Genomic DNA, 23,116 nt, shown 5'->3' on the forward strand with positions numbered 1-23,116 from the left:
AATGAAAGCATAACAGCAAGGAAACCAACCTTAGTGAGCTGATAGATATTTAAAAAGGGCAGAGGGGTGTTCATAGAGACGTCTTCTATCCCTGCTTGATCACTGGTTTTTTCTTTGGTGGGGGAGTCCTTGTTAGTGGCCCCCCATGGCTCAGGTGCACAGCTCAGATCCAGCATAGAATCCACCCGATTCTATGGAACATCCAGCTGAGGTCAGACAGGCTCCCTCCCTGTTGAACTTCCGGTGACTGAATTTTATTTTTTTAAATATTAATTAGCAGGCAGTTTGAGCAAATTCTGATTTCATAGCATTAACTGATTTTTCTTTTCACTGTATTGAAGAGCCTGTGCACTGCTTAGCGATGACTGTAATTAAGCGGTATATATTTATAAAAACGGGACGCGGGTGGCGCTGTGGTCTAAACCACAGAGTCTAGAGCTTGCCAATCAGAAGGTCGGCGGTTCAAATCCCTGCGACAGGGTGAGCTCCCGTTGCTCAGTCCCTGCTCCTGCCAACCTAGCAGTTCGAAAGCACGCCAGTGCAAGTAGATAAATAGGTACCGCTCCGGCGGGAAGGTAAACGGCGTTTCTGCGCTGCTCTGGTTCTCCAGAAGCGGCTTGGTCATGCTGGTCACATGACCCAGAAGCTGTACGCCGGCTCCCTCGGCCAATAAAGCGAGATGAGCGCCACAACCCCAGAGTCGGCCACGACTGGACCTAATGGTCAGGGGTCCCTTTACCTTTACCTATTTATAAAAACAAATGGTGGGCTTGAGTGGAGCTTCCATGTCCAGATGCCATTTACCCATGAATACCAGATGCTAGGGAAACAACCATTGAGGAATGGTTACTACCTTATTGTCCAGTTCCCAGGACACTGGGCTGTCCATCATCGGAAGCAGGATGTCCGGGTGGGGGATGGAGTTAGACAAATCCTGATGTGGTTCAAGCCTTATTATTATTTAAAAAAACCCAAATACTTTGTCTTGTTGGCCAAAGCCATGATATATTTTTTTTTGGGGGGCCCCAAACCTGTTTGTTCCTGCCTCACTTTGCACCCCTGCTAAACTCAGGTGCCTGTCTCTTAAAATTCACTCAGCCACCCATCCCCACTGCCCCTACATGCCCCACATATTCAGAGCTAGGAGAGGTCTTTCTCGGAAAGCTGCTCCCCCCCTTCTCTGAACCACAAGATTTACGGTGTGACAAGAAATCATCCTGACGCTAGGTCCGCCCGCCGCCCATTTCTGGGTGCTCAGGCTTGTAAATCTTGCCAACAGGGTGGAAAGCGATAAATCAAATGGGGGGGGGGTTGGAGGGGGCGTTCCCTGCCCTGAAACACACACACACACACACACACACAAAATGCTATATTTGCACAAAACCTGAAATGACAATGGCAAGAAAACTAGGCTGTGTACGGGTTCTGTGAGCAGGTATTTGCTAAGAAGAAAATAAATGTCAATGGAGACATAAAGTACAGGTTTAAGTGGAGCCTCTAAGTTCAGCAGCAGTCTACCCAGTGTTTCTTGCAGGCAGCGAGGAAGGAGTCAGAGATGGGGACGTGATAGAAGTTGAATAATGCATGGCATGGAGAAAGTGGATAAAGGGAAGTTTTCCTCCCTCTCTCCTAACACTAGAACTCGGAGAGATCCATTGAAGCTGAAGATTCAGGGCAGATAACCTAATAAATAATAATAGTTTAAATGTGCTTGTGGGAGGGGACGGTTATTGTATCGCTGTTTCTGTTTTAACTATCTATTTGTGCTTCTGTCTTGTGAACCTCTCCTGAGATCTTGTGATGAAAGGCAGTATATAAATCTAATAAAACAATAAGATAATAAAAGATGAAAGAAAGTCATTTCTCATACAGCACATAGCTGGACTGTGGAACTCCCCGCCACACAATGGCTGGAGGCAGCCGTGCTTCTGAATCCCAGTTGCTGAAAACCACAGGAAGGGAAGAGTTGCTCTTGGGCCCGGATCCTGCATGTTGGTTTCCCTTTGGGGCATCTGCTTGGCCTGATCCAGCATGGGCCTGATCCCACATGGGCTCTCCTTATGCCCTTACATTCTCCCTCCCTCCTCCATCTCCCAAGCTGCAAGGTGCAGGAATTTGCTCAGGGGGTCCCAGTCACGCCCCCCGCCCAAGGACCAGGAAGGAAGGGCGGTTGCGAGACAGATTGGAGCAGGTGATAAAAGAGGCCGGGGAAATAATTTGCTCCCTGAAAACAGAGACCTTCCTGTCCCCTTTTGCTGCGGGACAAGGACCTCGGGGCAGGCAGTTGTCTGGGCTAGCTGCCACCCGGCTTTTGGGATAGACATTCCTAGGAGGCTGGAGGTGGAGTGAGAGCAGGCAGGGAGGCGGTAGGAGCAGGCGGCTGCAATCCCCTCCCTTTTAATCAATTCGTTTCCCCAAAATGAACGTGCATCCCTTTCCACCTCTCCATCTTCCTGGAGCTGAGCTGCAAATGGGATTCCTTCTAGTTATAATGTTCTGCTGGAGTGTGCTGTTGCAATTGTTGGAGCATATCGCACCGATCCTGGCCTGGCTGCACGGTCTGCCAGATAGCTTCCGGGCCCAATTCAAAGTGCTATAAAGCCTTAAACAGCTCAGGACCGCAATACCTCAAGGATAGTTTATACCTCTCCCCATACAGTGGTACCTCGGGTTACATACGCTTCAGGTTACAGACTCCGCTAACCCAGAAATAGTGCTTCAGGTTAAGAACTTTGCTTCAGGATGAGAACAGAAATTGTGCTCCGGCAGCGCGGCGGCAGCAGGAGGCCCCATTAGCTAAAGTGGTGCTTCAGATTAAGAACAGTTTCAGGTTAATTACGGAGCTCTGGAACGAATTAAGTACTTAACCCGAGGTACCACTGTATATACTGCCCCAGACCCTGTAATCATTCTTTGAGGCCCTTCTTTGTGTGCCTCTTCCACATGAGGTCTGGAGGGTGGCAACATGAGAACAGGGCCTTTTCTGCAGTGGCTCCCTGTTGCAGAATGCTCTCTCCAAGGATGTTCGGCTGCTGCCTTCATTATACATCTTTAGGCACCAGGCTGAAATGCTCCTCTCCAACCAGGTCTTCGGCTGATTAATATTCTACAGCCTTTTAAATATGTTTGAGGGAGGTTATTGTTTTGCTGTTTTTGATTAAACCGTTTATTTGTGTTTTTACCGTTTATTTTTATCTTTTGAATCGCCTTGAGGTCACGTCTAATAAATAATAATAAATAACAGACATCCTTGCTGCAGTCAAAAGGTGAGAAATGAGTTTGTTATTTTTAAGATCTTTATCAGCTTCAGAAAATAAATTTAAAAGCACAGGCAATCGGTCCTTTGCACAATTGATGGCTAACAAACCTCTGGAACTCCCTGCTACAGGAAGTTGCAACAGTCACTATGCTCAATTGAAAATATGCATAGGATGGCACTCCTAGATGAGTTCATGTGCAGGGTTGCACCGAGGATAAAGTAGGGCAGGGGAGAGACATTAAATGCCCCCTTGATCTCCGTAGTTGGAAGGCGAGAGATGCAATATAACCTCAAACAAAAAATGTTAACAAAACTGACAAATTGTTAGGCCCACAAACCTGAGAGGCAGCTTCTCCAACCTTTTATCAGCCTGTGTCTGATTTGTGTCCAGTAATTGATCACAGCAATTACTACCTGTTCCGTTTGTCTCTTGCCATGCTCCTGTTTGGACCTTTTGAAGCCATGGCTAATTTCAGGGTCTGCATCCAATAAATCAGCTGCAGGGACCCCGAGGGAACGAGGAGGATGGGAAGGGAGACTTCAAAGGGAGGCATGTTTTACACCTGCCTGGTTCTTCATGGACGCTGGAATCTCACCTTGCCAAGAGGCCCAATTTATTTTTATTTTTAAAAAAGAAATTGGTGGGGGGGAGAGGCCTAAATTAATAGCTAGCCACAGACATCTGGGAGAAAGGGGCCGGTGATTTAAAGACAGTGTCTTTTCCTGGGAAGGCAACCAAGGTGCTTATTACAACTTTTGGAGGGTCGAAGGGCTGGCGGGAAAGGAAATTCCGTCCTGAGTGTATGCAGAGCCTGGCTGCAGGATCAGGCCAAAGGGGGACCATTTAATCCACCATCTTCTTCTCACAATAGCCAACCACATGCTCCAACAGGAAGCTTGCAAGCAAAACCCAAGCAGAGCAACAGCTCTCCCCTCCTGTGGCTTCCAGAAACCAGCATTCAGAAGCTGCCTTTGTTCGATGCGCTGAATATGATCATTTATGTACACTGCAAAAGCATTTGACTTGTTCCACAGTACCGGGAGCTCTTGTTAGACCGCCCACCCTGCAGTGTAGGCAAGGAACTCGAGTTGGAGGAGAGGGCGTGACAAAGAGGCAGAGTGGTGCAGGGAGGTGGGAAAATCTGGCGTCTACAAGCGGCTTCCTGAATAAGCTGGTGCCCCTAACCCCAGGATACCTGGAGGCTGGTGATAAAAAAGGCTACCTGGGATGGGATTCCACGTGGTATAATTAAATCTCAGCCTCCAGGAGTTTGGAGGAGGAGGAGGAGCCTGGTGCACAGGACTGTCCAGCAAAGATCTGCACAGGAAGAGGGAGAGAAATCTGAACAGAGAGGCTCAAAAATGCCCAGAGCTGCCCTGAGCCACCTGGAACAGCCGGACCCCTGGGAAGGAGAGGCACGAGGTGTGCCCAGGCAAAGGACCCGCTTCCTGCAGCCTTGCAAGGCCAAGTCCCCGGCCTTCCCTGGAAACCTCGAGGAGGCCCCAGAAAAGCGCAGGGTCCGGCCCATGCGCTCCAAAGCCCGGCGCATGGCGGCCAACGTCCGGGAGCGCAAGAGAATCCTTGATTACAACCAGGCCTTCAACGCCCTGCGGCTGGCCCTCCGGCACGACCTGGGGGGCAAGCGGCTCTCCAAGATCGCCACCCTCCGCCGCGCCATCCACCGGATCGCCACCCTCTCCACGTCACTCCGGTCCGGGCCTGCCGTGGGGTGGTCCTGCGCCCACGCTGAGTGCCAGCCGACCCGGGGCGAAGGCGGCTTTAGGGACAGCCAGCCCAAGCTCTTCCAGCCTCTCTGGGAACCTGGATACAGTAAGGGGTCCCCATTTCAGCCCAGTGCGACAGCATGCGTGAAGTACCTCCCTGAAAACGCTTCCCGTCACTTCGTCGAAAACCCCAAAGAGGGCACTTATGGATCCAGCCCTGCCTGTTGTCCAGCCGGCACCCTCCTCCTGGGGGCCCGAGCCCCCTACCAGCAAAGACTTGCAGACAGCGGCATTCAAAGTTGCCCTTCGGGTCATTTTCCCTGGAAGTACGGCTTGTTCTGAGATGGAGACTCTCAGCCTTCTTCATCCTTGTGGTCCTGATGGTGAGGGCACGATCCTCTGCTTCCCCTGAAGTTGGATCGGGACAGTTTTCCTAGGATCTCACATTGACCCTTGCAGACTTAGAGAAGTTGCGTTCTCAGGATTTCACATTTCCTCTGGCTGAGTTTGTAAAGGTATACAGATGCTTTTTTGACTGTTCCTTCGTGGGGCAGAGACCTATCTCTTAGGTGCTCCAACTAATTTGTAAATATATACAGTGGCTTTTTGACTGCATGCTCCTGGGGAATCTGTAAAATGCCATGCACACTGATGGAACTGTATAAATATATTATATTATGATCTTGCAACCACTGGATACTGCAGGAATATTTGTGTCTTTAGGATGTTTTAGGTTCACAGAGAGGCCTTTGTGACTTTTCCTGAAATAATCTGATGCCAGCTCTGTCATGCTGATGGAATCACTGCCCTGATCTGGAGGGCAGCCTCACTGCAAAGCAGCTGAGAGGCGGCAATATTTCAAAGGGGCGTCAGAGGGGTACCCGCCACCAGGAGGTGAGCCCCAGATGGTTTTCCACAAGGGAACATGGCCCTCAGACTAGATGTGGAAGCTTACCCACTACAGCTAGAAACACTGACTTGGGAATAAGCCTTACAGAATTCACTGGGACTCATTTCTCATCCCATGGGATGGCGCTTGTCAGCATCACTACAGTTCTGGGTGCAACTAGAATGTGGGGGATGAGATGTGAACCAGCTGATGTCTTAAGAAGGAACAGAAGGATTCCAGCCGAGACAGTCGAACACCAGCACAGGCAGCAAGATAGTTGTGGTTTGTTTGTCTGTTTAGATCTGTTGGGGCATAAACTCTAGAACCTGTAATCCGCAAAGGGTGCGCCAGGGCATGCTAAGAGTGCTGCAAGGTGAAAGTTAATTAAATAATCGAAGGCCAAAGCATTCTGGGCATGTGTCCCTTCTCTTATTTTGCCTCTTACTAATCCAGACCGTACTGGGGGATTGGGGCACGTGATGGCGATGGGAAGTAATTCTGCTCTACCAGGGTGCGGACGGATCAGGGATTTCTAGCTGCGATTCCTGCATAGCAAGGGGTTGGACTAGATGACTCAGGGGTCCCTTCCAATGCTATAATACAGTGGTACCTCGGGTTAAGAACTTAATTCGTGATGGAGGTCCGTTCTTAACCTGAAACTGTTCTTAACCTGAGGTACCACTTTAGCTAATGGGGCCTTCAGCTGCTGCCGCTGCACAATTTCTGTTCTCATCCTGAAGCAAAGTTCTTAACCCGAGGTACTATTTCTGGGTTAGCGGAGTCTGTAACCTGAAGTGTCTGTAACCTGAGGTACCACTGTACTATGATTCTCTCGACACACACACACACACACACACACACACATGTGTCTGTTGTGCTGCTCTGGCCTTGCCTCCTTCTAATTAGGAGAGATTTCCTACCATCGCATAGAAAAACAGAGGGACAGATGGATTTTGCTGGAGGCAATCATTATTTCTCCCACGCATTCTTTAAAAACATTCATGTGTAAGAGTGAAGATGGCCTCCCATTTTAATTCAGAGATTTTCCTGTTGCTGTTTTTTTCTTAAAAGGATGAGCTTTAGCTATCTGGAGTTGGGAGACACACTGATCTGCATCGATATAACAAAGTCACTTGATAAAACCAGTTGCTGTGTTTCTGTGACGCTCCTTTTGCCCAGCCGCTGAGATCCCCGTGCCATTATCTGCAACATACTTAACAATATTAGTATAGTTGTCGGTATTGTACAGTTATCTGCTCACTGTCCTGAATGGTGGAGCGATTTGTCTTCCCAAATCAATATAACCTCCTCTGTATTTTTGAGCAATATTGGGAAGGGCTGTAGCAGAGTGACAGAGCAGCTGCTTTGCGTGTGGAAGGTCCCAGGTTCAGTCCCTGGTGCCATCTCCAAGTAGGGCTCAAAATGTCAGGGCAGATAAAAGAAAGGACTTCTTCATGCACCTATGGAACTCTCTTCCACAGGAGGCAGAGAGGGCTACCAACCCAGATGGCTTTAAAAGAGGATTCACATAGGAATTCATGCATTAGTATCGATGGCTACCGGTCATGATGGCTCTGCTCTGCCTCTGCAGTTGGAGGAAGCAATGTTAATTGCTGGAAACTGCAGCAGGGGAGAGGGATCCTGTGTTCAAATCCTGCTTGGCATCTGGTTGGCCACTGCGAGAAGAGGATGCTGGACTAGTTGGGCCAAGGGCCTGATCCAGCAGCCTCCCCTTATGTTATGCCATTATTCCCTGCCTTGAAAGCGTGGAGAATCACTTCCAGACAGCATAGAGAGCTAGATGGAGCAATGATCTGACTCAGTGAAATGCGTCTTCCTGTTTAGATCAGCACTATATTCATGAGGACTGGAATCTTACTTTGTGTTACTTGCGGGCTTCCCATTGGGGCATTTGGTTGACTGCAGAATCCCGGAACGTGCATCTTCCTACTATCCACAAATAGGTTGTGGGGCTCAGAACATCACTGTTTCCACAGTGCTTTCCTTCCTTCTTTGCAAAGGAGTCCTCCAGGGAAACAGGAATATGAGACTCCAGCAAAAGGCAGGAGATTCTGTTCTATTGAGCTTGACCCACACAAACTTCTGAGCATCACAGAAGTCTTCTTCAAGCAGAGGTGGGAATGGCATCAACGTCCCAACCCATTTTGTTCTCTGTATGATGCAGGAAATCTTGCTTGGCAGCAGCAGGGGGGAAGGAAAATGTAGATTCTTTTTGGGTGACCCAGCCAGAAAATTCCTCATGTGGTCCACAAGGTGGCACTCTGCACCAGTTCTAAACTCTGCACATATACGCTCCCAGGTACCATCCCAGCATCTCCAGGTAAGATATTAGTTGCAAAGCAGTGGCCACCGAATGTGGGCAATGCTGAGCTAGATCATGGGTAGGCAAGCTAAGGCCCAGGGATCCGGCCCAATCACTTTCTAAATCCGACCCGCGGACAGTCTGGGAATCAGAGTGTTTTTACAGGAGTAGAATGTGTCCTTTTATTTAAAATGCATCTCTGGGTTATTTGTGGGGCATAGGAATTCGTTCATTTCCCCCCCAAAAATATAGTCCGGCCCCCCACAAGGTCTGAGGGACAGTGGACCGGCCCCCTGCTGAAAAAGTTTGCTGACCCCTGAGATGGACCAATGGCCTGATTCAGTATAAAGTCTCTTTAATACAGCCTTTTATTCAGATCCATGAGGACAGGGATCTTGCAATTTTTTTTAGGATGGTTCAGAGGCACAGCACATGCAAAAGGTCCCGGGTTCAATATGGAACATCTGCAGGGAGGCTGAGAATGTCCCCCTGCCTGAAACCCTGGAGAGCCACTGCTGCCAGTCAGAGTAGACAATACTGAGCTAGAGGGTCTGCTGACTTGGCCTAAAGCCCATGCTCATCACTGCTTGGGCACTGCAACAGCAGATGCAAAACTGACGTGCTGGTGTGTGCATCCTGTAACACCCCCTTGGACTAGTAAAATGCTCAGTCCCTTGAAAACTGGGGCGTGGTGCCTGCCTCCTGATAGAAGTCAGTACAGAGCAAAGAAGGGCACGCAGGTGCTGAATCTAACATCGAGTGTTTCTCCCTTTCATAAACTTGTAATAGTATTTGGCAGCAGCTAAGAATGTTACCCCTGAAAATGCGCCAAGCCACATCCACACATGGAGCGGGTTGCCCCTTCTCACATCTTGACAATTTCACAGACTCTCACCTCCTGTTTCGGGAGCACTTTTAAACACTGCCATTTCCCATCTGGTCTTCAGACACTGTCGCTAAATGGAGCCTCCAGATTCATGGGCAGTCTATCTGTAAACGTCAGCAGCTGGGGAAGCAACAACCAGAGAGGGCTGCTGCCTCCAGTCCCCTGCCCAGTGTGCTTCCTTAAGGCGCCTGGTGGGTGCCTGTGGGTGGGAAAGGGGTGCTGAATCACTACGGTTGGTTTGATCCATCCCGCTGAGGTTTCCTTGAGGACTAGAACAAGGAACTGAGAAGGAGGTGTAAGGAAATAACGGCTAAATACGGAGAAGGAACTGAGGTTTAGGAATTAGGGATAAGAAGAAACGATTTGGGAATAAGGAAAGTAAGGAGACGCAGGAATAAGGAACCGGGAATAAGGAGACAATTCCAGCCTCCGTCTGCCTTCTCCAGGGCTGCGGCTGCTGTTTCCCACCGGCCAAGTCCCTACCGGGAGCTACTTTCCAAACCCCGCTTCTCCACCACACAACCCGAGCAATCTGCCCATTGCCGTCGGTTGGCGGGCCGTGCCTTGGGGCGAGCGAGCGTCAGGGAAGGCGCTGTGGCTCCTCCTCCTCTTGCCTCCTCGGTGAGCTCACAACCCAGTTTGGGCGGCCCCTTCGACGGACCGGCGCGCAGTTGCCAAAGAGCGCTTTGGAGAGAGAAAGGCGAGCGCGGCGGATAGGAGAGAAGCCTGCCTGGCTGGGTCAGGAAAGCGAGTAAGAGGCAGGAGGAGGACGGAGAGAGCCCCCAGCCCCAGGGCGAGGCGCGTGTGATCCCGTCGAGGCGGCGCCTGCGGCTCCCTCCCCCGGACCCCCTGCGCCTTCGCCCGGATCATGGGAGTCTAAGCGCGGCGCAGCCATGGCCATCAACACGGAGGCGCCGCTGGCGAAGGCGCTGGAGAACTCTCCTCCGCCCGTGGACTCGCACGAGACGGAGAAGCTGTTGACCGCCGTCGGGGTGGCCCCGAAGTCCTTCTCAGCCGGTGGAGAAGGCGGCCATGAAGCGCCCGCCGGGGGCGAGGCCGAGCGCAACGGCCACCACAGCCTGCCTTACCAGTCCGGCTCGGAGGGGAAGCTGGAGGCCACGTCGCTCTCGCCGTCGCGGCTCAGCCTGGGGCGCGCCTCGTCCACGGCCACCACCTCCAACCTCCACGAGCCGGGCCGCTCACGGGACTACCTCCCGCTGGCCATCTTCTCCTGCTTCTGCCCCATCTGGCCCCTCAACATCCTGGCCTTAGTCTTCTCCATCATGGTAAGCGGCCGTTCCCCCGCTCCAGCGCGTCCCCTCGGGACTCCGGCTGTGCGCAAAGACGCGCCGCCCTCGCCAAGTTCCTTGTGCGCCCTGGGCGCACCGGGGACATCGGCACGGCGTCGGGGAGTCGCGGAGCGCGGAAGTCCCCGGTGGGAACTCTGTAGCTGCGTTTAAAACTTGAGCAGAGGGCGTTACATCGGGGAGAATGGAAGAAGAGTGTCGGTAAGGGAGGGGTGTCTTAGTTTCTCCAAAAGTCTGTGAACTGCACGTTTTGGAGTGGACTGTTCTTCCAGTTTCGGAAGGACACGACTTTTGGGGGTTTGCGTGTGAGAGAGAAAGAATATGCAATCATGTCGAGCTAGCTGGGAAGAGGAGGAGAAAACAAAGAGTGAATAATTGTTATTAACAACTTTCCCTGCATAACAGACTCCAAATACAGCGGCTCCCTTCTCAAAGGGATGGGGCGTGTGCGTTTTGTGGATTGGGGAGATGGGAGAAAGACTTAAACTGAGTGTGAGGATTTGGGGGAATTTAATAATATTAATATTATGCTAAAAGTGCCCTTTCAAATGTAGAATCTTGCTCACGACTGAATTAAGGCTGCGGTACCCTATACCCGCTGACCTGGGAGTAAGGCGCGTTGAATTCAATGGCAGTTCTGAGCAGAGATGTCGAGGATTACACAGCAATAAAATCAATTTAATTCGCGGGCCAAATTACAAGGGTTTTTGGTTGGTTGGTTGTCTGGTTGGTGTGTGTGTGTGTGTGTGTCTAATTCCCTCTTCTGCTTAGCAAACGAAGTTGATCAATAGCTCCAAACCCTGCCCTCTTTCTTCCCATCCGCCCCAGCTAGACACGGGTTGGAGACAGCTCCCACTTAAGATAAGACGCCTCAAGGACAGCCTAGGCGTCTCTTGCTTGGCTCTGGATTTTGTCGGAGAGAGATGTAAAAAATTATACAGTGAGGAAATTGGGAAGGGGGGGATGGTTGCCAGAACTTGTTGCCATGTAATGTCGAAATAAAGAAAGACTACCCTGAACATGTACAGAGCGCCTCTGACCACAAAGAACAAACACAAGCTTCTGACACGGGGAGGGTAAGAGAGTTCAGAGAGCAGTTTCCAGAGCTGATAGATGCATATTTGGTTGCACATTAACCTCTGACTGGGGGGGGGGGGGTCCCCTTCCATTCCCATCCTGTGGGTGCGCTTACCAGCAAGGTGAGGGGCAGCCATGTGTTAATAGGATCCCCTGCAAAGAATGACAGGACCACAGCGGTCCAGAGAACCCCAAAACGGGCAAAAGTCTCCTGGTCACAAAGGCGTACAAACTAGCGGGGATGCAGTGATTAGCGTGGGAGAGACCTGGGTTCAAATCTCCACTTGGATATATGAAGTTCTCTGGGTGTGATCCTGGGGGGCCAGTCTTCATAGCCCGACCTACGTCGCAGGGCTGTTGTAGGGATTAAATGAGATGGCGGAGAGACACAGATGCCGTCTTTGAGCTTCTTGGGAGAAAAAGGTGGATTATAAAGGAAAGGGAAGGAAGGAAGGAAGGAAGGAAGGAAGGAAGGAAGGAAGGAAGGAAGGAAGGAAGGAAGGAAGGAAGAAGAGAGGGGGGATCCAAAGTTTGTTGGGGGGCAGCACCCCCCTCAGAAGTCACACAGCTTCCCTGTGATGACTAGAGGGAACGAGGAAGAATTCGTTTCCATTCAGCTGACTATAGAAAGCTCTGGGCATCCATAGGGGGGTGTCTTCCTGTTTCTCCTCTCCCCAGTCTCTGGATACAACCAAGCATATGTGGGGTTGGCTTTGGGGCAGGCAGAGATGAATTTGGATTCATCCATAGGGCTGGCACAAGGAGGCCTCTCCCTCCCTCCCTCCCTCCCTCCCCCCCCTCTCTCTCTGGATTTGGCTCCAGGAAGGCCTCCTGGCAGATGCAGCCAGGGAAGGAAGGGAAGGGTGGAAGGGGAAACAGAGCACAGAATTCTAGCATTGTACAGTTGGGAGGGACCCAAAGGGTCATCTAGTTCAACCCCCAACCCCCCGCTGTGCAGGATGCACTTTTAATTTCTAAAATGGGGCCTGCCGGTTCTCAAGTTCTGCCTTTGGACTGTGATGAGGGCAGCCACCCACCTGTGCCCCTAAGGGGGTAGAGGGCAGGTATCTGGCAGGAAAAGGCCCGGTGCGCTTGGCGTGCTCAGAGGCAACACTTACGCTTTTGACATGGTTCGAGAAGCCTGAGCTTAGAAACAGAGAGGACTAAGGTTTAGCTGCCACACAGGGCTGGGAGAGGTGGAGTAAAGGGCAGCCAACATTATTGGGGAATTGCAAGAGCATCTCCTCTGGCCAGGGTTTACAGGGTTGGCTGTGTAAACTTGGCAGAGCAGTGGGTGATGGGAAGAAAAAAGCCGTGCTGGCTGAGCTGATGGGAATTGTAGTCCAGAACAGCTGGAGGGCGCCAGGATGGCCAAGGCTGGATTAATGGTTAATAATATAAAAGCTGAAGGAGAGAGAAGAAAAGAGGGAGCTGTCCATGGTAGCAGCCAGGATTCCTCCAAAACAGGGAAAGCTTTTCAGGGAAACGCAGAGTGATTCCAGACTGAAGATAGGAAGCTGCCTTAACACTGAGTCAGAACGTTGCTCCATCTAGCTCAGTACTGTCTACACTGGCTGGCAGTGGCTCACCATTGTTTCAGATCAGGGATCCCTTCTCCAAGCTCTGGCTGGGGACGCTGCCAGAATTTGAACCTGGGATCTTCTGCATGCAAAGATGATGCTTTACCACTGAGCTATGGCCCACCCCTTAAAAATGAATCAAGATGCTAGCCCTCATTGGTGCTGAACTAAGGGCATGTTTGAAGAGGAACACAGGAAGCTGCCTTATTAGTCCATATGGCTCAGGACACTGGCTGGCCCAGCCCTACCTGAGGATGCCATTGGCGATTGACACCTTCTGCATGCAAGGCATATGTCCTGCCACTCAGCAAATGGTAGGCAATGGGGAGAAAGGCTCTGTACAGGGCTTGTCCACAGATGGACAGCAGACTGAGTGGGGCATGGAAAGAGGGGGTTGTGGCACATTTGAGCTCCACATCCATACTAACCACATGAAAACGCTTGTTTCTCAAGACCGTTGAGGTCGGCAAGTAGGATCGATCTGGCAATAGCAATGCGGAGCCCCCAAGTTCAGATGAAGTCTATTTCAGGAGACCAAGAGATGATGAAGAATGCCATGGGGAGGGCATTTGCACTCCTGTCCTGCTCAGGAGCATCCCAGAGACGCCCAGATGGCCATACAGCAGGGAGGAGGTTGCTGGGCCTAGGTGGGCCTTAGGCCTTAGGCTCCTGGGAGGCCTCTCCAGATGTTCTTACGAAGTAAGATAGTTAAGAATGCAGCCTCCATAGGCAGAATCAGCAGCAGGCAATTTGAATATTTTATTTATTCATTAAATTTGTATGGCACCCTTAATCAGAAGACCGCAGGACAGCTCACAACATAAAAAAATACAAAACAAAAACACAAAATACATAATAAAACCAAGTTCAAAAACAACTCCCAAAGACATTTAAAGGGTCACAGAATGTTTAATTAGCCAAAGGTCTAGGAGAAAGGGAATGTTTTCGCCTGGCACCTAAAGATATGCAATGAAGGTGCCAGGCGAGCCTCCCTGGGGGGCGGATCCCACAAATGGGGAGCCACTGCAGAAAAGGCCCCGTTCTCATGTTTCTGGCCTCTCGTGAAGGAGGCACATGAAGAAGGGCCTCAGATGATGAACACAGAGTCCAGGACAGTTCGTATGGGGAGAGGCAATCGGGAGCCTTAAAAAGGTTTAATAGGTCAAAACCAGCACTTCGAATTTGGCCTGGAAACTAATTGGCAGCCAGTGCAATTAGGCCAGGATCAGTGTAATATTCTCAAACTGTCTTGCACCAGTGAGCAACCTGGCTGCCAAATTGTGCACCAACTGATGTTTCAGAGCCTTCTTCAGAAGCAGCCCTACATTTAACACTTTGCAGTAATCTAATTTAAAGGTTATCAGAGTACAACTGGGGGACAGACAACCGGGGAGGGTCACTGCCGTTTATGTCCTGCCCTCACACCTGGGAAGGGCTGTAGCACAGTGGTAGAGCATTTGCCTTGCATGCAAAAGGCTTTGGGTTCAATCCCAGGCATTTCCAGGTAGGCTTGGGAATGTCCCCTCCTCTGAAATCCTGGAGTGTTGCTGCTAGTCAGTGTAGACAATCTTTAGCTAGATGGACCAAATGGTCTGTGTCAGAATAAGGCAGCTTCCTGCATCATCATCATCATCATCATCATCATCATTTTAATCAGTCCTTTATTCAGAACAATGAGGACTAGGATCTTTAATTTTAGGGAGTCACAGCTCAGGGGTGGAATATCTGCCTTACATGCCGAAGGTCACAGGTTTAACCTCCAGGCAGAGAGGCTGGTCCTCTGAAACTCTGGAGAGCGGTTGCTGCCAGTCAGTGTAGACAGACCTGAGCCAGATGGTCTGACTCAGCAGATGGGTCCTTGAGAGTTTCCCAAATGCATCCTGCAAAGTAGAGGATGCTGGATGGACCATCTTTGTTTAAGAGATTGTTTCGGCAGTTAAGATTTAGTTTTTGGAGATGCAATCTTGTAGCTGTTACCTGCTGCATTTCAGTGATCAGCAAATACATTTTATTGCATATTCATGAATAGAAGTAGAAGTTCACATCAGCTTATCGCGGCCATTTAAAGTCTTGTAACTGTGAGCGAACTGCCTAAACCTTTGATGGTGTGAGCCGGGCTTACTAAGGATCAAATGTAAGAGGACGTTGGAAGCGGACCTTTGGTCTGCTCCAGCGGCCAGGCACTTCCGAAGAATTATTGGAAGGGGGGGTCAGCATTTCTGTCCCCTTTCAGGTTGAGAAAAGCAGCAGAGCCACTAAGAGGTCTTTCCTGACTCCCTGTTATTTTGTTACAAGTCAGGAGCGTGTGATGTTTTTGCCACCTGTGTCCATTTGATTACCGAAAGCAGCCCCAGAGGACCATTACGGTACATACTCCACGGTTTTGCAAAGATAACTTTGATTCTCCGTCGCGGAAGCACACACAGAGGCCATCTCCCCGATTAGCAGCAACAACAAAAGCAGGCTTATAAACTGCAGTCATAACCCCGTTTACCTGGGAGTGAGTCCATGCAAAATGTGTGTGTGTTTGTGTATCTTCTTCTTCCTCTTCTTCTTCTTCTTCTTCTTCTTCTTCTTCTTCTTCTTCTTCAGCGATCCCTCGTAGCCAAGTAAGATTGTCTTTAATAAACGTGGTTCTAACAATGAGTCCGTAAGTGACTGTGGAGGCCAATTCTGGATCCACACGTCCTTCCACAGTGGGGACATGGGTTTCCAGGCGGGAGCTTATCATGGTGTGGATTTGCCAAGTGTGCCTTCCTCTTAGCACGTTTCTCCCTTTTGTCCTGAGTTTGAGCGTCTTCAAAGCCCATGATACCTTTGGTAAAGGCTGTTCTCCAACAGGAGTGCTCGCAGGCCAGTGTTTCCCAGTTGTCAATATTTATACTACATTTTTTAAATACACACACACTATATATACATACTGTTGCAACTGGACTTGACTGATACCCTTTATGCATTGCAGAACCCAGCTTTTCCCACTGTGGAGGTTTTTTAAAAATCGTGCACAGCTGTGGAAGTGGGTTCAGGTTGTAAGGGAGAGTTTATTGGGAGATCTAGAAACAAGGGTGGGGAAAGATTTAATAAAGGGGGGAAGTCGGCTAGCCAGGGGTTGACCTAGAAAGGTATGTGTGTGAGTGAAAGCAGTGTAGACCTAAGTAAAAGCACCACACAGACATGCACATTGAAGGTTTCCTATTTGTAGTGTAAACATGAGCCAGCTGTGTGCTGCTGCAGCAAATAAAGCCAATACAATCCTAACCTGGAGATTTCAGGGATTGAACCAGGCAGGGACATTCTGCATGCAAAGCAGATGCTCTATATACCTTCCCATGTGGGAAGCTGCACAGGGGTCCTTTTTAAAGGTGTTACAAAATTATTATTATTTTAGAAATCTGCCCATGCATCCATGCATGGACCTCAAGGCTGCTGGCTTGGAGAATTTACTTTCCAGTGCTAGATGTATTCATTTAGTTATTAAATATATATATATATATACCACTTGGCGGTGGTGGTTGTTTCTATAAAAAAATATATCTCAAACTGGTCTACAAAAAAAGCTAAAACTATCAATTGTGTAAGATGACCCGACAGCAAAAATTCAAATCTTCCAAAGATGTTAAAATAACAGTAGACTGAAAACAGATCAAAACCCACATTAAATTTCTAAACAACTGGACAGCCTTGCCTAAATAAGAATGTTTTTAGCAAGCACTGAAAAGAGCTCAGTGAAGGTGCCTGCCTGATATCAAGAGGCAGGGAGTTCCAAAGGGTAGATGCTGCCACAATAAGATGCCAAATTCTCCCAAATATACTGGAACAGGTATTATGTGGTCCCTGTAACAGTGCCAGTTCCACCAATTGAAGCAGTAAAACAATCTCATAGGTAAACTGCCCCCAAGTTGTTAGCCGATAGCAGCACCTTGAATTTGGCCTGGGAGAAAACTGGCAACCGGTGAAGATCTGTGAGCGCAGATGTTCTGTGCTGACAAGGCCTCACTCTGGTCAGCAATCGTGGGGCAGCATCCTGCCCCAACTGCGGCTTCCGGGTCAAGCGCGAGGGAAGCCCCCTGTGAACCAGCATGAACCAGGGGGGTGAATGGCAGCGCACAGGTCTAAGACGGGTCCATTTTTCTCCCCTCCCTTCTTTTGACAGTCTAGGAACAGCTGCCAACAGGGAGATGTGGATGGAGCGCGGCGGTTGGGGCGGGTTGCCAGATTCCTCAGCATCATCTCCATCGTCCTGGGGACCCTCATCATCGTGGTTTGCACACTGAAGTTCACAGGTAGGTGCCAACCCGTGTCCCACCTAATTCCTTCAAAGACACTCACTCACAACCCTAAAGAGAGCTCAAACCAAGACGGCATGTTCAACAGCAACACCATTATTCTTCCACCGCATGCAATTATTTTGACATCCAGCCGCTGTGTTTAGGCAACCGATTCAAGACGTTTCCTATCAAAAGATAGTGAGCACAAGACATACAGTCCTTCACATGTAACAGTACACAAGGCCTTCTCGGTAGTGGCACCCTCCCTTCAGATGTCAAGGGGACAAAGAACTACATAATTTTTAGAAGACACCTGAAGGCAGCCCTGTATCGGGAAGTTTTTAATGGTTGATGTTTTGATATATGCTGTAAGCCGCCCAGAGTGGCTGGGGAAACCCAGCCAGATGGGCGGGGTAGAAAGAATAAATGAATGAATTGGAAAAAGCCTGGCATTTCAGGTGGCAGAGCATGAGGCTCTTAATCTCAGGGTTGTGGGTAAAAGATTCCTGCATTGCAAGGGGTTGGGTTAGATGGCCCTCGGGGTCCCTTCCAACTCTAAGATTCTATTATTAAAACAAAATGACGTGAATTTCAAGGATGGTCTTTGCAGGGCTACCCTCCCCGCAGCTCCAGGCCAGACCAAAAAACTTCAAGGAAATGATTCTGCCTCGCCTCTCTCAATTTTGGTGGCAGGGAAGGGGGGAAAGGAGAGCTTTGACAGCATATCCCAGACAAAACAAACCCATGTTTCTGTCTGCAAGGAGTTTATAATGCAGAGCGGCTTAGTGGTAGTGCCTGAACCAATGCATTCAAATGGCGAAAAAGGAGATTGCAACTGAACTTTAGGAAGGAGGTTCTGAGAGCAAGAGCCATGGAGTCATGGAATGGTCTCCCTCGGAAGGTGAAAACCCTCTTTCACTAAGGGTTTTCTAAAAAGAATTTTAAATTTAATTTATATACAACAATTATTCAACCATCATTTTAACATCTCCGACTTCCACTCCTTTCCGCCTTTCTGCGGTTCTTTGCATTCATTTTCGTCCTTTCCTGCATACTCATTCTTTTAATCAACTATTCTCATATATACGGAAATGACTGGCAGAATCCGAGACCAGGGAGAAGAGTCGGTAGAAGAAGACTGGAAGAAATTTAAAGACTATCTACAGAAACATTGTAAAATTAAGGAATGTTAGAAGGATGCTAGAATGAAGTTATGTGGTTTTAGCAGTAATGTTATAAAGGATTAAGTAAAAATGGATTGTCAACAGGTCAGAATGTAAGTTACAATATATTAAGATAAATTATTAAGATAAAAACAAAGATGGAAAGGATTTGCTGAAATAACTAATTGAACAAGAATACAAAAAAGGGAGGTGCGAGGAGGTCAAGGAAGCAAGCAAATGAAAGATAAGACATGGAAAGATTGACTTCTTTTTAATTGTTTTTATTTTTCTGTATTTTGTATTTTCTGTTTTTCTTTTTCTCTTTTTTATTTTTGTAAAAATTTTTGAAACGTCAATAAATATTATTATTTTTTTTAAAAAACTATTCTCATATATATCTCATATATATATTTGAAACTGCAGGTTTTTACAATAATCCTGCCAATGGCTTCACCTGTTTACAGTTTATTTGTAAATACTCAACAAACCATTTCCATTCCTATTTAAAAAGTTTGTTTTCTTGATTTCTTATTCTCCCTGTAAGTTTCGCCATTTCTGCGTACTCCATTAGTTTCTGTAACCATTCTCTTTTGTTGGGACCTCTTCTTACAACTCTTCTTCTTACAATTTTGAGCAAATAACATTCTCACAGCTGTGGTCACATGCATAAGCTAACTTCTATACTGTTGGTAGTTCTGATCCCATAATTCCCAAGAATAGGCTGGGGGTTTTTAACAAATGTAATCTGAAACATCTTTTTCAATTCATTATATATCACTTCCCAGTAAGCTTTAACCTTATTGCAAGACCACCACATATGGGAAAAGCTAACTTCTTTATCTTTACATTTCCAACACTTATTCGATTTTGAATTAGACACTTTTGCCAATCTACTAGGTGTTAGGTACCATCTATATAACATGTTCCTATAACTTTCTCTTAAACCAGAACATGGTGTCAATTTTATGCCCATATTCCACAATCGTTCCCATGCTTCCATTTCTATGTTACGACCAATATCTATTGCCCCTCTTTCACTAAAGCTTTTAAAGCAGAGGTTGGCTGGCCATCTGTCAGGGATTATTTAGCTGAGATGCCTGCATTGTAAATAAAATTGTAACAGGAACACACCTGTCTTGTGCTTGTAAAAACTGCCTGACCAAAATGACTCTCTTTCTCTCTTCCCACCCCCAGGTTACCTGCAATCAAATTAGCATGAGCAAAGCTTGAGGGAAAAGGAGGTGGTCCTTCGACCTGCATATTTATTTTGTTTTTGAGTGGCTGTAGGATGCCTCCCATTCCTGCGCAGTTGCAAAAGGAAGGACTTTTTCAGCGGGAGAAAAACATGGGCATCCACCACAGCCCAACCCTATCCTGTTCCCATCCTTGGACAGAATTACAGCATGCCCATCTTCACCATTAGCCTTTCGGATCACAAACAAAGTTTATTTCTGGGGGACGAACAAAACGTACAACCCGATGAAGAGGACTAGGCAGGAGGGGAAGAATGAAGCTCCCTTCCTGCCTGGCACAGGAACTCTCTACCTCGTCATCTGCCACACAGAGAGAAAGACACGGATGGGCACGGAGAACCGTTAAGAGGAGGCGCATTTCTCCCAAAGCAAAACTCTCCTTGATCTCCCGCTTCCCCCCACGCCAGTGGCAGTGAACTGGGTTTCGGACAGCTGGATGCTTTGCCTCTCCGCGGGCGTTGGGCAGAAACCACTCCTATTGCCGTGCAGAAAAAATTGAGAAGGAAAATCCACCGAGCCACCCAGCCCATTCCAAATACTGCTTCTCTGCAGGGATGGTTCTGGAGCAGGGATCAAGGGAAGGTGTGGGCGTCGAGAGGGAATTCTGTTTTGTATATTTTTGATCACCATTTGCATGCCTGTACGTAGGAGTAGGAGAAACGCATAGCTGAGCCTTGTCTCACTGCCCAGGCGCCATCCTTGTGCTTGCTTGGTCCTGCGCGACGCATGATGGGTTGTTTTGTGGGGTGTTTTTTTCTTTTTTGCAAGAGAGGCCCACGCCGGAGAATTAGTGGCGGTCCGCTGCCTCTCTCCGCGACCCAAGGACGTTTCATCCCTGGGGCGGCTGAGGGGAAAGGGCCCCGCTTCTGCGTCTCCCATCAGCTCAATCCGGCACCCATCAGGGCTGGGATGTGAAAAGGGAACGTTCCGCACCCCTTCGTTGAAATAAATTATAAACCTGCTTAAAAATAATATGCAGGAGAAGCAGATGCAACGGAGGGAGGCAGTTCCAGCGTCTGAAGGCAGCACCAGTTCTTCCAACGGGAAAGCGGGTGTAGAAAACCTTTTTCTCCCTCTCTCACAACACTAGAATACAGGAACACCCAGCGAAGCTGAAAAATGGAAGCTTCAGGGCACATAAAAAGAACTCTCAAGTAATGCTGGGGTTACGTTTTGGGGGTCACAGGTAAAGCCAAATTTGTTTATAGTCAAAACACATTGGGGTCAACGGTGGGCGGGATTGCCAAAGTCCTTTTTCACGCAACTCTGCCACCTTTTTAATGACCATATTTTTTGCTCTATAAGACTCACTTTTTCCCTCCTAAAAAGTAAGGGGGAAAGTGTGTGCGTCTTATGGAGTGAATGCAGGCTGCGCAGCTATCCCAGAAGCCAGAACAGCAAGAGGGATTGCTGCTTTCACTGCGCAGTGATCCCTCTTGCTGTTCTGGCTTCTGAGATTCAGAATTTTTTTTCTTGTTTTCCTCCTCCAAAAACTAGGTGCGTCTTGTGGTCTGGTGCGTCTTATAGAGCAAAAAATACGGTAATTGATTGCCAAGCGAATAAAGCTGAATGCACACAAATGTGTGAAAGCTGCTAGGTGCCTGTACTTATTTAGGCTCTTGTGCTCAGGTTCTGCTTGCGGGTTTCCCATAATAGGCATCTGGTTGATGCCTGTGGGAACAGGACTAGATGAGCACTTGGTCTGCTCCAGCAGACCTCTCCTTAACGTTTTTATGGCCAAGGGACAGAAGGCAGATTCCTCTTTAAATCAACCTTTTTTCCAGAACCATGAGGACTAGGATCTTAGGGAAATGGCCATAGGGCATCTGCTTGGCATGCAGAAGGTTCCAGCTTCAATCCCTGCAATCTCCAAGTAGGGTAGGGGAAAACTCCTGCCTGAATCCATGGAGAGCAGCTGCCAGTTAGGGGTGGGAGGACTTTTCTGGCCAAAGGGCAACCTTCTGGAAGCTGCATGGCAGGAACGGGTGAGGCTAGAGGCAAAGGAAAATGAACACAGTGATGGATAGAATCATATAATTGTAGAGTTGTAGGGTCCACATGAGGACTGACCTAAGATACAGCAATGATCTGTCTTGGTAGAAGGCCATTTCCTGTGTTCTGGGATGTTCTGGGGAAGTTCTGATCATTCCTGCTGTAAACATATGGATTCTACACATTCCATAGAATCTATTATCGGAATATTTGGAGATTTGTTAATCCACTGGCCTAGCAATGGAGTCAGCATTTACTTTTCACTGGGGATCAGGAGGCCGGATCCTTCGCGAGAGATCATGCAAGGAAGCAGCATTCACACATCCATCCCAGGGAGAAAAGAAAAGAAACTGAGGCAGCCAAACTGTCTCTATCTTCTCATTTCTACAGACTCCAGGTTGGTGTTTGGGAATTCTGGGGGGGGGGGGGTCTCCTTTATTTTTGGATGAAAATATCTCTGTCTTCCATTTCTTCCTTTTCTGCAAGAGATTGTATCGTATTTTTGTCTTTATACTTCTTGGCATGATGACAAATAAACAGAAAAGTTACCATGCATGGTCAAAACCTGGGCTGGACTCAAGTCTGTTGAAACAGTCCCTTCCGGATCGTGAAGCGGGAGGTATGAGTTAAATAAAAGCCCTTTCCAGAGGTCTCATAAAAATGAAATATCCATTGCTTGCTGCACCCGGCCTCATTTTCTACTCCTGACTGCTGAGGTGCTGTGGAATTCAGGACTTCATAAGAGGCTGGCTGCTGTCTCTCTCCAGGAGTCTCCGCTCTGAGTCAGGCCATACACCTGTGTTGACCCCAGCCCTGTGTGTTTCAGAGGTGAGCTCCTGCAGAGATGTCCATCCCTGCTCTAACCAACACGACTGGGGAGGTTTAACTGCAGGTGCAATTCAGGAAAATAATAAGAAGGAGGTCTTGCCTATCTGAAGTTTGGGGAAGAGCAATCTGGTTAAAGCGGCATTGCAGCTGCAAAGAAACCCTGTAAACTGCAGCCCTAAAAAATGCTTCTTTGCCTGATCAGCTTCTCTCCTGCAATGGGTGCGCCTTGTGGAAACTTGTCGGCATCTGAGTGCAAACCTCTCCCAATATAACAACAACAACAACAACAACAACAACAACAACAACAACAATTTATTATTTCTACCCCACCCATCTGGCTGTTTCCCCAGCCACTCTGGGCAACTCCCAATCGAGTGTTAAAAACAATACAGCATTAAATATTAAAAACTTTCCGAAACAGGGCTGCCTTCAGATGTCTTTTAAAAATAAGATAGCTGCTTATTTCCTTCACATCTGGTGGGAGCGTGTTCCACAGGGCGGGCGCCACCACCGAGAAGGCCCTCTGCCTGGTTCCCTGTAACCTCACTTCTCACAGGGAGGGAACC

General features: G+C 48.5%; 2 protein-coding genes across 2 annotated transcripts; both read left to right on the forward strand.

Moving 5' to 3' along the window:
* The first annotated feature begins 4,604 nt into the window (after nucleotides 1–4,604).
* BHLHA9 (basic helix-loop-helix family member a9) lies at nucleotides 4,605–5,589 on the forward strand. The gene has a single exon (XM_081889499.1). The coding sequence runs from the start codon at nucleotides 4,622–4,624 to the stop codon at nucleotides 5,324–5,326; it is 705 nt and encodes a 234-aa protein (XP_081745625.1). The 5' UTR covers nucleotides 4,605–4,621; the 3' UTR covers nucleotides 5,327–5,589.
* A 4,048-nt stretch (nucleotides 5,590–9,637) lies between these two features.
* Nucleotides 9,638–20,871, forward strand: TRARG1 (trafficking regulator of GLUT4 (SLC2A4) 1). The gene is made up of 3 exons (XM_081890739.1): nucleotides 9,638–10,368; nucleotides 17,200–17,329; nucleotides 19,672–20,871. The coding sequence occupies exons 1-3, from the start codon at nucleotides 9,976–9,978 to the stop codon at nucleotides 19,689–19,691; spliced, it is 543 nt and encodes a 180-aa protein (XP_081746865.1). The 5' UTR covers nucleotides 9,638–9,975; the 3' UTR covers nucleotides 19,692–20,871.
* Nucleotides 20,872–23,116: the final 2,245 nt, after the last annotated feature.

The sequence above is a fragment of the Podarcis melisellensis genome, assembly GCF_964234715.1.
Source record: "Podarcis melisellensis genome assembly, chromosome: 15".
Classification (NCBI taxonomy): Eukaryota; Metazoa; Chordata; class Lepidosauria; order Squamata; family Lacertidae; genus Podarcis; species Podarcis melisellensis.